We start from the raw sequence: 13,414 nt of genomic DNA, 5'->3' as shown, positions 1-13,414 counted from the left end.
GCAAAAACTGCACGTGATAATCAAAACTGCACGCAACAATGTGGTTATTGAGAGAAACTGACAGTAATATGCTGAAGAATCTTTTTTAAAATGATCGCAGATTGCTGCAGAAATGTGGAGAACTGGATTTAGGATTGAAAGGATGAAAAGCAGAACAGTAATCGATAGATCATTTCCAATCTCTATCCTGGATAAACTTCCTTGTTTTGCCTAGGGCAGGGACAGGGAACATGTGGCCTGCCTGCTGTTGTTTAATTCCCTCTGCCATCATTCCCAGCCATTGTGGGCAATGGAGAGGAATGACCGCCACAGGGACCATATCTCTGGCCTGAGGGAAGTATTCAGTCCCACACAGAGCTGGGTTTAGGATAAAGAAGCTGGACTGGGGAGAGCAGATGTTGCAATGTTGCATGAGCAGACTTCCATTTGAAGAATGAATCTTTCTCCTTCCATCTTCAGCCCCCCCCAACTCCCCCAGGCTGGGACCCCCCAGAGCAGATTTTTGAGCGCATGCAAAGGGGAAGAAGTCCTGTTGCAAGAGTGGAAGTGTGTTCGCATGGGCAGCACTAGATACAGGCTGGAGTGGTTTAACTCAACCAGTTAAACTGATACTGTTATGTACTGAGTTGAATAGGATCCAAAATGCAGCAGTTTGATTGGTCCTAGAACAATAGGATTCAGAATGCAGCAGTCGGATTGGTCCTAGAACAATGCAGCAGTATGATTGGTCCGCAGGAGCCACCCAATCCAGCTCCATGTGGAAGTGAATCCGCAGCCTGATTGGCCTACAGGAGAATCCAGGAATTAGCCAATCACATGCAGCCCACTGTGTAAATAATGTATATAAAGCAGATATTTTGGGGAAACTTCAGCTACTATGAGCTGAATAAAGAGCATGAAATGAAATCCACACTCGACTCCGAGTACCGTATTTTTTGCTCTATAAGACTCACTTTTTCCCTCCTAAAAAGTAAGGGGAAATGTGTGTGCGTCTTATGGAGCGAATGTAGGCTGCACAGCTATCACAGAAGCTAGAACAGCAAGAGGGATTGCTGCTTTCACTGCGCAGCGATCCCTCTTGCTGTTCTGGCTTCTGAGATTCAGAATATTTTTTTTCTTGTTTTCCTCCTTCAAAAACTAGGTGCGTCTTGTGGTCTGGTGCATCTTATAGAGCGAAAAATACGGTATATTTCAGATAATAACAAAACATACCGTTGCAGCCTTTTGACATAGTGAACACAGACTTTTTTTTTTAATTAGAAGAAACAGTCGATCGATTCTTTAGGAATAGCACATTGTTTCCTTTATCACTGAGTTCCCTTTTTAAAACTATAGAGAAGTATCATTTTGTCTTTAGAAAGGCAGGATTTGAAATTAGGTTATTTTTTTTAGCCTTAACACAAAGAACGTAAAATGCGTATTGTTCCGCCACCGGCTACATCTTCTGTTCCCTCTCGTCAGTTCTGGATGATACGACTTGCCCATCAACCATCTCTTCAACCACAGTCTTGATCCTCAGGACTTTATTCCTTTCTGGAAAGGGAGATAGAATCATAGAATTATAGAACTGGAAAGAACCGCAAGGGTCATCTAGCGGTGCAAGACTGTTTTGCCCTATGTGGGGTTCAAACCCACAACCTTGAGACTAAGAATCTCGTGCTCTACCAAGCTATCCCAGGCCACCCAAAAATATGGATCAGATGCATGCTTAGAATTCATTGGGTGCTTTAAATGATAATATAACATCATCAGTGGGCAAAATTTTCCTTTCTTGTTTGGAAGACCCCCTAATCATTCCATTTTGGCATTATGGCTAGGGACCAGGAGGTAGAAATTCTGCAAAGCTCATTATCAGTGAGGCCAGTGTCACCAATGCAAGAATGCAGCCTGACCACAAGACTGGTAAGAACCAGTTCAGGAGGAATCTAATGCTGATGGTTAGAGTGGAAAACAAGACCAGATAAGATGCATGGAGGACTTTGCTTGTACAGCAACAAAACTTGAATTGCATAAGTGTTTTCAATGACTGGTTGGATGAAGAGATGGGGAGGGACTTTCCTGCTGGCTTTTGCAGCAGGATGACTGAATTCCTAGTGTGGTGGGGGGAAACTGGGCTCCTGCCACTCATGTGGCTGCAGCTTCTCTAGATGGGACTAGATTATTTTTAAATAAATAAATAAAATATATAAATAAAATGCTGGGACAGGGCAGGGAAGCGGTAAGGTCAGGGCTATGTGGACCTCACCAGCAGGAGCTTCATCTGTTCATCTGGGCAGCCCTGACCTGGCCGCCGTCCTCTCCTGCCCCAGACACAGTCCAGGTAGGTTGCAGTGCTGCTAGTGACGTGAGAAGGACTTTGCTGTCTGTGCTGTGGATGTAATCCACTGAGAGTAGTCAAGTACAACATTCCTTGTTTTCCTAGAGTGGACATGCAAGGGAATGTTTGATCCAGCCAGTCGAACCTTCCTGTTCCTCCTGGCCTGGGAGCATCCTTCCTTGCATGTGACTAGTGGGTGGGCGTGACCTTTCCAGACCTGGTCAAAGGACAAGGCATGCTGCCCCTCTCCCTCTTTTCCGCCTCCTTTTTGTCCTGCAAACTTCCTGGAATGAACTGCTGGTTGCCAGCCAAGCAGTCCCCCAGGTCATCTTCCTTATGGGGTAAACCTGTTAGTATAAGTTTGTAACTTTAAGCCTGAAGCCTACCTTCAGGGATCATGCTGTGCTCTGCCTGAAAGTTTCATTTTATTGCTTATAAATAAGACTGTGGTGTCTTTATTCTTTTAGGAGGGATTTAAAAGGGGATCTTACCAGGAACATACAATTCAATCTGAGGGAGATTGAATTGCATAATAATTAGGGGTTCTAATGAGCAATGAGCCTGCAACCAGATTTCTGCTGTGTGAGAGAAGGGGAATGTAAACTTTGCTAAGTAAAGGAATTTGCTAGCACAAGTTAGGAAGGATATTAATAAACAATATATCCTCTCCTGCCACCCTGAACATTCCCATATGTGCCACCCCAATAGTCACTGCCGGCTGAAAGAGATTGTGATCAGAGTTGACCAATAGGGCCCAAATGCTAAATTAAAGGTGTAATGTACCCAAAACAATGTGAAAAGTGGTTCCGGCCACATGGCAGAACATGCATAAGTCTATATGGGTGCTGCCTAAAATACTTCTTGTACCACTGACGTACGTGGGACGGATGGGTGGATTGCTGATGCTGGAAGAGACCTGAAAGCCCTTTTCTGTGCAAACCAGTTACCTGCTAAGGGGAAGGGTCATAGCTCAGGGAAGGAGCATCTGCTTTGCAAGCAGAAGCTCCAAGTTTCAATCCCCAGCATCTAAGGGGGTTGGATAGCTGCTGCCAGTCAGTGTAGACAATACTGAGCTCGACAGAACAATGGGACTGACTCGGTATAAGCTTCCTGTGTCCCTAAAACAATGGTGCAACACCCTCCTGCCAGAACGCAATGGATTTCTGAAAACAAAATCCCAATCAGGCCTCTCTGAAATACTTTTTTCAGTGGAAACCTTCAACAAATGAGAGAGGGTGTTGACGATTCAGACTCATACCTTTTTCAGCTTCCAGTTCTTCAAGAATAGTCCTGGTTTTAAAAAAATGAAATAAAAACTGAATCAGACATCGCGTGTCTTATAAATCAGAAAATCATAGCATCTAAGAGTTGGAAGGGACCCCAAGGGTCATCTAGTTCAACCCCCTGCAATGCAGGGATCTCAGCTAAAGCATCAATGACAGATGGCCATTTGGTTTCTGCTTAAAATCCTCCAAGGAAGGAGAGTCCACCCCCAATCGTGGACTGTTCCACTGCTGAAGAAAGTTTTTTTTCTGAATGTTTAGTCAGAATCTCCTTTATTGCAGCTTGAAGCCATTGGTTCGAGTCCTACCCTCCAGAGCAGGAGAAAACAAGCAGGCTCTCTTTTCCATGTGACAGCCCTTTAGATATTTGAAGATGGCTATCATTCTCAGCCTCCTCATTCCAGGCTAAACATACCCAGCTCCTTCAAGCGCTTCTCATAAGGCTTAGTTTCCAGACCCATGATCATCTTTACTTGATCAGGTTTGCTTTTTTAAAAGAGTTTCATCATTTGCTTATTGCATTTGGGTTCTTCATTTCTGTCTGGCTTGGGGAGAGCACACCAGGGCATCATACCAGTTAGGTCCCATGTCTGCAAGTGTAATGTAACTTCCTTTCCCTCCCTCCTCTGCCTGCATCAGCTGCCGATTTGAAACCCCAGAGCAGATGTGTTTGTGTGTGAGAGACATAAGGGAAGGGGAAGTTCTGTTGCATGATTGAAAGCCGTCCCCCTTGCACAATGACTCCACTGAATACAGCCCATTACTTTCTAGGTGAACGACAAGAAAGAGCATCTCTTTAGTGGCTTGACATCTGCGTGGGCAGACTTCCTATACGGCCTCTGCATGCTCAGTGTATTGCTTTGCAGACCAGACATTTTAAAGCTCTCGTCCTCCTCCTCTCTGCACATTGCTTATACCATCTCTCCTTTGGGGAAGGTTCTCAGGCAGGGTGGAAGGAGAAAGAACTTGCCCGTGTGAAGACCACCTGGTGGAAACCCTTACACATATGCTTTTCAATTGTAAACTATATGCTGATCTCCGCCAGCAATTTCTAGGTCAACTCTGTATCCCCAAATGGAAGCCAGAGTCAGAGGTCATACATTTTCTATTACTGGGGAATGATCAGGAGATCACCAAGTTAGTGGCTAAATATCTCTATTTCGTTTTTTGCCGTCGAAATACACTGCAGACGTCTGATCTCCCTGGAGACCAAGAGATGTGACGATAGACTGCTCTGCCTCCTTTCTTTTAGCAAATGTTTTGTGCCACTGGGGAAGTGGTAATTCTGTATTGATTTGTTTTGGATGTTGTATGTGATGCCAATAAAGGTTTTACGATACGATTATGCCATCTGCTATACCAGAGTCACTCTGCTCTGTTTTCCTCCACATCCCATAACATGCGGTCTGCTGACCCGCACAACGTAAGCACCTTTGGACCAAATCCCTCACCTGCTGTCTTCCCCTTCCAGCAGGCGGCGATACGTGGCAATCTCTGCCTCTAGCTTGACCTTGATGTCCAAGAGGCTGCTGTACTCCTGGCTCTGGCGCTCCATGTCACTCCGCAGCTGCATCAGCTGGGCCTCGATGTTCCCAATGGAAGCCTGTATCTGGGCCAACATGGCTCCGTAACGTGCTTCGGTTTCCGCCAGGATATTCTCCTGATCCGCTTTCTAGAAGAAGAGAGCAGATGTTCAGTTCAAGAGGATGATTCCTAGCCTAGAATGTCAAGTGTCAGGGAACTGCCATCGGAAGGAAGGGAAGTGAAAGGGCTCACACAGGTTGGGAGAGACTCAGCAGCTGAAGAGGGAACCAGTAGGGGGAGAGGAGCTGAGCTGAGGGAAAGTGAGCTGGAGGGATGGCTCAGAGACACTTCCAGCGAAAACAGTGGGGAGGTTTCAGGACCTCCTGTAGGGACACCCACTCCTCGCCGGAAACTGTCACGCAGAGAGTCCAGAAGACGTGTTTCCGTTAAGGAGCTTTTATGTTGGAAGCGATTCCGAAAGCAACCACTGTCGGAATCTGCCAGCGACTGACGGAGCCATGTTTAAGGGGCTCCGTTACAGACAGAGGTTTGCAAACTTGACCAAACTCTGAGGGACTAGGATTTTACACACAAGCAGCTCATCGTCCCATCACATCAAGTGACCCAAAGCCTGTGGCGGTGGTCAGCTGATTGCCAGCGTTTGCATAGCTCTGAGGGGCAGGAACCCAAATAGTCATGCAATGAACCGAAAGCAGTAAATGTATTGCTGCACTTGAACTTTACCAAGTTAAGCTGGGATTGGAGTTCAATCTCCGTGGTCTGAAGTGTACGTCTCCGCTCTGTGACCTCATTTCTATGGCCCTCAAGTTGTTGCGTAGTGGTGGTCACCTCTATATTCCATTCCTCAACCTAAAATACAAAGATGGAGAGAGAGAAATCCAACGGCGAGAAATCAAATGTTATTGTTGTTGGGGTGATTAACAGTGTAGCTGAATACGCTAATTCATTTCAACCTTGGACGGAAGCCCAGAGCCTATTAGAACAACAATCAGCAGAAAAAGGAGGAGGCTTTGAAGGAGGACTGTGCTTCAAAATATTAAGACTGAGAACAATGAGGAAAAAGCCCCCTGCACGATTATAGAAATAAGGAATGATCAAATAAAACAAGATAGTTATACCAGTGACCGACTGATCGAGAGAGGAGATTGTCAATATCAGGATTGGAAAACTGTGAAGTAATAAAGAGGACAGCAGAAAGAGAAAGGATGGACATTTATCTCTTGAAATCCAGAACACGGGAAGTTCCATTGAAATTAATTAATTCGGATTATATAATTGGCTATATTGTTTTTTGTTTTTGAATGTGGAAAGATTTGGTTTGAGTTGTTATTAATATGAATGTTTTTTTAATTGGAAAATGAATATCTATATCTATCTATCTATCTATCTATCTATCTATCTATCTATCTATCTATAAACAGTGTAGCTGAATAGACTAAAATACACTGCTGAATGACAAAGGATGTGCCCCGTAGCTGCAGCATATTTTTTTGTTATTTAAAAAAGAATAGCATATATATTTGTGTGTGCATGTATATGTGTATATGTAGCAGGCAGAATATCAAGAGGGGCATTCTCTCACACAGAGAGGGAAATGCCTCCTTTAAGATCAAACCTGCTATAATGTGTACATGCACCATTTGAAACCAGCCTTTGCTGGTTTTTGGAAGGCTCTCTTAGCCTGAATTTGCAGACTGGAACAATTACAGCGATTGTCTGCTCATAAGTAAGTCCTATTGGGGATGTAGGAACAGGATTGCAGACTTAACGTCCTATTTCATCATAGTGTTTCGTGAATAAACAAAATGGAGCGTGTCAAGTAGTTTTCACAGGTAAAATGCCATGTGAATGGTTATTAATCATAATAACAAACTTTAGTCATAACAACCATCATGACAAACATCACCTGTTTATCAAAACGGTCTTTAGCCTCTTGACGATTCTTTTCAGCCATGACTTCATACTGCTGGCGCATGTTGTCCATAATCTGGCCCAGATCAATGCCTGGAGCAGCATCCACCTCGACTGACACGGTGCCACCCAGCTGCTTCTGCAATCTTGCCTTTTCCTGCAAAAGACAAGTGATCATGATTATTCCGTGCTAGTTAACACTGAAACCAGCATCAAATTTAAGGAATAGGGTCCTTTTTGGCTTCCCATATTCTACTTATGGACGCGGATGGTGTTGTGGTCTAAACCACAGAGCCTAGTGCTTCCCGATCAGAAGGTCGGTGGTTCGAATCCCCACGACAGGGTGAGCTCCCGTTGCTCGGTCCCAGCTCCTGCCCACCTAGCAGTTCAAAAGCACGAAGTGCAAGTAGATAAATAGGTACTGCTCTGGCGGGAAGGTAAACGGCGTTTCTGTGCGCTGCTCTGGTTTCGCCAGAAGCGGCTTAGTTATGCTGGCCACAGAAGCTGTCTGCGGACAAATGCCAGCTCCCTCGGCCTATAGAGTGAGATGAGCGCCGTGACCCCAGAGTCGTCCGTGACTGGACCTAACAGTCAGGGGTACCTTTACTTTTATTCTACTTAAGTGCCCTGTGCCCTGATATATGAGTTTTACCAGTCAACCGAATGAGATTGCTCCTCATCTGTGTAGTCACAGGCTTTCAAGATCTGGCTACTGCTTTCTAATGCGGTCCGATGGATGTAGGAAGGCATCATTTTCTGTTCTGTATCTGCTGCATGCAGCACTGTTTCCATTACCCTGCAGTTCGGCTTCCACCCAAATCTGTGTTGTTCACTCCGCTGTCTGCTCTGGTGAAATCATGCAACTTAGTAATTTAAGTAATTTGTTCCCATTGTGTCTTCTCTGACATCTCTGCTAGATCCTCCCTCAAACTCTTTGGCCCTACTGGCAGGCCCATCTAAATATATTTTCCTGCCTAAAATGGTTTCCTCCTTGCATTCCATGTCCAAAAGCTTACCAAACTGGAGAATTGAATCTGCTGCACCTGAGCATGGCAGATCAGGTTTGGGTGTGTATGCACAAGAACACCCAGCTCTGCCATCCGACATCTTGCTATCCACCAGCATCTGTCACCTGAGGCAAATGCTTCACTCTGCCTATTGGCAGAGATGGTCCTGTGGACACCTGAAGCTGAGAAAATCCACAACTCTTTGGCTTAATGGGATGTTTTCTTACCTCGTCGTGATTTTTCTTGAGGTAAGCCAGTTCTTCCTTCAGACCTTCGACCTGATGCTCAAGATCAGACTTAGTCAGGGTGAAGTCATCGATGAGCCTGGCTAACCCTGCTGTGTCATTTTCCACACTTTGTCTGAGACCCAGCTCATTCTCGTATCTGTTTGATGTTCAAAAAGACATGTCAGCTTCCTTCTTAGCAAACTGGACCAATTCCCCAGCAGTTGTTAATTTCATTGGCCAATACGACTGCAATGGACCTCTTTATGATAGCTGAATCCTGAATTCTGGGTTTATTTGTTTTTCAAATGTTCTTGGGTAGATGCTTACAAACAATTGCTACAGTGATTATGGTGATCTCTAGGGTTGTCATATGTCTGGTTTTTCCTGGACATGTCTGAGATTCCAAAGCCGAAGTGACCATCCAGGGGGAATTTTCAATAATCGGCAAAATATCCAGGTTTTACTTATGGGTGATTCCCCGCCCCCCCCCCAAAAATCAGCAACTTTTTGGGCATTTTTCCAAAAAGAAAAGCTCAACACCCTTTTGTGCCCGGATTTTTACTTCTTGAAATATGGCAATCCTATCTCAGCCTAGTCTACCACACAGGGTTTTTGAGATTAAATGAGGAAGGGGAAAACCATGTACTGCACCTTCAGCTACTTAGAGGAAAAGGTGGCATATAAATGCAAGCAATGAATGAATGAATGAATGAATGAATGAATGAATGAATGAAAGTAGACTGCATAAAATCTTCACAGATTTTACAATTTCCACTCCTGCCACCTGTGGAACTGGAAAGACATTCCCATAGTTCCTGCTTTTGCTTTGAGAAGCCCATATCAGTGTGTGTAAGAGAGAATAATTGGTAATGAAATATTACTGTGCAGGTTAATGAATTGCCATGATGTATTCATTGGTTTTTAACCTACGTACTTCACACGGAAATCATCGGCTGCCAGCTTGGTATTGTCAATCGCCAATACAATCTGGGTGTTGGCCAATCGTTCTGCGATAATCTGGGGGGACAACAGAAAGTGAGGGGTTAGTCATGCAGCAAACCAACTCAGAAACTTAAAAAAGTTACCACCTCCAGGCAACAGAAGTTAGAACTGAAGGTCAGTGAAAGACAAGAGACAGCAATATAATGAGAAACAAAGGCCCAAAGAAGAAGATCAGTGGAGAAGGATGTTCTAAAAGGATGTTCTAATGAAGAACATGGGCCCTACTGCTAGGCAGAGAGATAGCTAGCATGACTCACCATGGACTGTTCTACTCTATCGCCTGATTCTGCTTTCCTTTCATTAGGGTAATTGATGTGGCTCAGTGTTAAAGGTAAAAGGTAAGGTGAAGGACCCCTGGACGGTTAAGTCCAGCTCAAGGTGACTATGGGCTTGTGGCGCTCATCTTGCTTTCAGGCTGAGGGAGCCGGTGTTTGTCTACAGACAGCTTTCCGGGTCATGTGGCCAGCATGACTAAACTGCTTCTAGCACAACAGGACACCGTAAAAGAAACCAGAGCGCACGGAAACACCGTTGACCTTCCTGCTGCAGCAGTACCTATTTATCTACTTGCACTGGCGTGCTTTCAAACTGCTAGGTTGCCAGAAGCTGGGACAGAGCGACAGGAGCTCACTCCATTGCGGGGATTCGAACTGCCGACCTACTGATCAGCAAGCCCAAGAGGCTCAGTGGTTTAGACCACAGCGCCACCTGTATCCTTAAGGCTCAACAGTAGAGCACATGCTTAACATGCCAAAATCTGCAGGTTCAATACCCAGCATCTCAAGGTAGGGCTAGGAGACCCTGGAGTGCTTCTACCGGTCAGCTGCTGTTTCCAATAGTCTGACTCAATATAAGGCAGCTTCCCAGTGCTATTTTTCTAGAAAAATGCCTCTCATCATGAACACCTCTCTAATCTCTTAGAATGGCAATGGCGCCTACCTGAGAGGTGCCGGAACTGAGTTCCTGTGAGTTTCCTCCTGAAAAAGAGCCCTGCAGCTTCCTAAATTCCTACGTTTCCCCCTGGGTGGATTAGCTGCAGTTCTAAAGCAAATTTGGTCTTACATTTCCCAGTAATCTTGAAAAGAATTCCCAGCCTGCTCAAATGGGAGCACGTAACGTTGGGGGCAGCTTCTCATGGAAATCTTCTCAAAATTCCAAGTGCCCGCATGTAAGTTTTGCTTGGTCGCAGTGTTTGTTTGCTCTTGAAAACCACACAGTGAGAATTATCACGAATCTAGAAGCTACGACCTGATCATGGACTCTACCCCTTCTCCCTACTTCCATACATGGCACCTCCCAAGTCTCAATCGACCACATATTTACTTTTCTGTGGGTGCAACTTTATGGTAGAGATTAGATTAGGTACAAAACAGTGAGGAAAGAGGGTGGGGTGAATGATTTAAATGGCACGCTCGTAAGGCCATTCTCATCAGCATTTGGGATTTTATAACAGGTTTTAATTGACTCATGGTAGGGTGTGGGAAGAGTAAATAGGGAAGTGCACCCCCCCCGACATGGGAGTAGTAGAAGTAGTAGTAACTTTAGTGAATAACATGGAGAAAACAGAGGATTCCTTCTCAAGAAGCTTTGATATTTTCTGACAGGCAGACATTTTAATCTAATTATGGGACAGATCTGCTTTTTCACTAGAGTCTCTTAACACGGCCAAGGCGCTTTCCCAATGAAATAAAAATGGTGGATTGAATTAATCTAAGGCAGACCCAGAGCAGACCCACTAAAATCAGCAGACATGACTAATGTAAGTTCATTGATTTCCGTCGGTCTGGTCTGACTACGACTTGGCTAGATACAAAGTTGTGGTTCCATGCCCCAGACACTACAGTGCTATTTGATCCCAGTTGTGCTCATTGCTCAAACAATTTTTAAAAAAAATATTTTATTTTTACCACCCACTAAAACACAAAGAGTGAAACCCCCCAGGCGGCTGACACATTGGGTATACAATATTCAGTAATATACATATTCAATAATATTCAATAATAACATATTCAAATCAACCATATGTATACTTCTATACACCTTAACACTCCTCCCTCCACAAGGTTTATTTAACTTTTAACATTTTAATTGCCCCAAATTGTTCAAACCTACCCAAATAATTCAATATCTTCTCAAACCAATCCTCCTCTTTCTCACTGACCTTAATTGCTCAAACAATTGTTTAAAAACAAAAGTCAAATATGCCTCTGCAGAAGGACTGTTCTATTTTGGTGTTCCGCTTAGTTGTATACATAAAAAAAGAAGCATTGCATTGTTGGGGAGCCTCCTAAGTTATTCACTGTGCGGGGAAATGTGCAGGGCATGACTGAAGGGCACTTTGCCACACCTCCAGGCTGATGGGCAGCTACCATGGATGGATGACCTTTGGATGTGATGACTGATGACATGAGTCCATAGAGATCATAGATCATAGAATCATAGAGTTGGATGGGACCCTGAGGATCGTCTAGTCCAACCCCCTACAATGCAGGAATACGCAACTGTCCCATACAGGGATCGAACCCGCAGTCTTGGCGTTATCAGCACCACGCTCTAACCAAGTGTGCTATCTAGTTCACATTGTGTAATGAAGTCATAGCTCACCCACTTGGTCAGGGCCAGGTCAGCACATATCCTCAAGCAGTGCACTTCCAGCAAAAGGTGATTCAGGAGAGCCATAATTGTGAGAAAATCAGCACGAGCTGCTCTGAGTTAAAATAACTTTTTGGCTTGATTAATATACACATGTAAGGAAATGGCACACTGTCTACCCTTCACAGGCTCATACTGTTACCCAGTCAATGGCTTAGAATTTGAACAACTTCTTACCTTGTTCTGGAGGTCTTCAATAGTTTTGAAATACATGCTGTAGTCTTGCTTAGCAACAGGGGAGCACTTCTCATACCACTTACGGATCTGCATTTCAAGCTGAGCATTGCTTTTTTCCAAGGAGCGCACCTTTTCCAGATACACAGCCAAGCGGTCGTTCAAATTCTGCATTGTCGCCTTCCCACTGCCGGCAAGCAGCAGGTCACCGGTGGAAGCACCAAGCTGAAAGCCACCACCCAAGCCACCATAGCTGGTGCCGGTGGAGATGCGGGTGCCGTACCCACCAGCTCCTCCATGGACACTGGGTGCTCGGTATGTCTTGACGGACGATGATTTGTAGATTGAGCCAGCTAGGCTTGGTCGAGAAGACTGAACAGAGGAAAAGCCAGAGAAAGCCATTGCTGCTGCTGCTGCTTCTTCTTCTTCTTCTTCTTCTTCTTCTTCTTCTTCTTCTTCTTCTTCTTCTTCTTCTTCTTCTTCTTCTTCTTTAGCTAAGGAACTACCAGCTTCAGAGACTCTATTGTAGGAAATGATCAGTGGGGCAAACTTGTTAGACCTTTATACTTGGTGTAAAAGAAAGAGGCTTGACAGTGTCAAACTCCACCTCTGCTGATAAACCTTTTAAGGTGGCATTGACATTCTCAACATTTTGCCCCAACCCATCGTCGGGCAATAAAAGAGACATCTACCACTAACAATCCAGTGTTTAATCAACAATTCACCTATGCTTCAGTCCAAAGTCTGCACGGGATCCGGGTTTCTTTGTGATTATGTTGGAGCAGAGATACACCCTTCTGAATGATTTATTGCACCATCTCACTCTATAGGCAGCCATAGCCCTGTAAAATATGCTCCTTTCCCTCTGGATAAACTAACAAAAGGGAAGCGTCAATGTGTGGGAGGGCTGGAAGCTACTCTCTATGGAGGGAAAAGGTAGCTGGAACATGATGAATTTCTGCCTGAATCCACCCTTGCTTTGTGGGTCAGTGCTTCTGGCTGCTAACCAGAAGGTTGGTGGTTTGAACCCACCCAGGGACGGCTGTGGGCAGGATTCCTGCATTTGCAGGGGGTTGGACTAGATGACCCTCAAGATCCCTTCGGACTCTATGATTTCACAGGAATAAACAAATTCCTCTGCTCTATTTGCAGGGATGTGACGCGGGTGGTGCTGTGGGTTAAACCACAGAGCCTAGTACTTGCCGATCAGAAGGTTGGCGGTTTGAATCCCCGCGGCGGGGTGAGCTCCCGTTGCTCAGTCCCTGCTCCTGCCAGCCTAGCAGTTTGAAAGCACGT

The 13,414-nt window shown here is 44.9% G+C and overlaps 1 protein-coding gene across 1 annotated transcript; it reads right to left on the bottom strand.

Annotated features, from left to right (window-relative positions):
- Positions 1 to 1,222: 1,222 nt before the first annotated feature.
- LOC308461415 (keratin, type I cytoskeletal 19-like) lies at positions 1,223 to 12,661 on the bottom strand. The gene is made up of 8 exons (XM_080978350.1): positions 12,122 to 12,661; positions 9,225 to 9,307; positions 8,291 to 8,447; positions 7,052 to 7,213; positions 5,869 to 5,994; positions 5,052 to 5,272; positions 3,576 to 3,607; positions 1,223 to 1,533 (listed from the first exon to the last, which is right to left on the bottom strand). The coding sequence occupies exons 1-8, from the start codon at positions 12,518 to 12,520 to the stop codon at positions 1,436 to 1,438; spliced, it is 1,278 nt and encodes a 425-aa protein (XP_080834476.1). The 5' UTR covers positions 12,521 to 12,661; the 3' UTR covers positions 1,223 to 1,435.
- Between the last annotated feature and the right edge of the window lie 753 nt (positions 12,662 to 13,414).

This window comes from Podarcis pityusensis (assembly GCF_964106645.2).
Source record: "Podarcis pityusensis genome assembly, chromosome: 13".
In the NCBI taxonomy this organism is placed as follows: Eukaryota; Metazoa; Chordata; class Lepidosauria; order Squamata; family Lacertidae; genus Podarcis; species Podarcis pityusensis.
The sequence above is the reverse complement of the archived record's forward strand: the minus strand, read 5'-3'. Positions and strand labels throughout refer to the sequence as shown.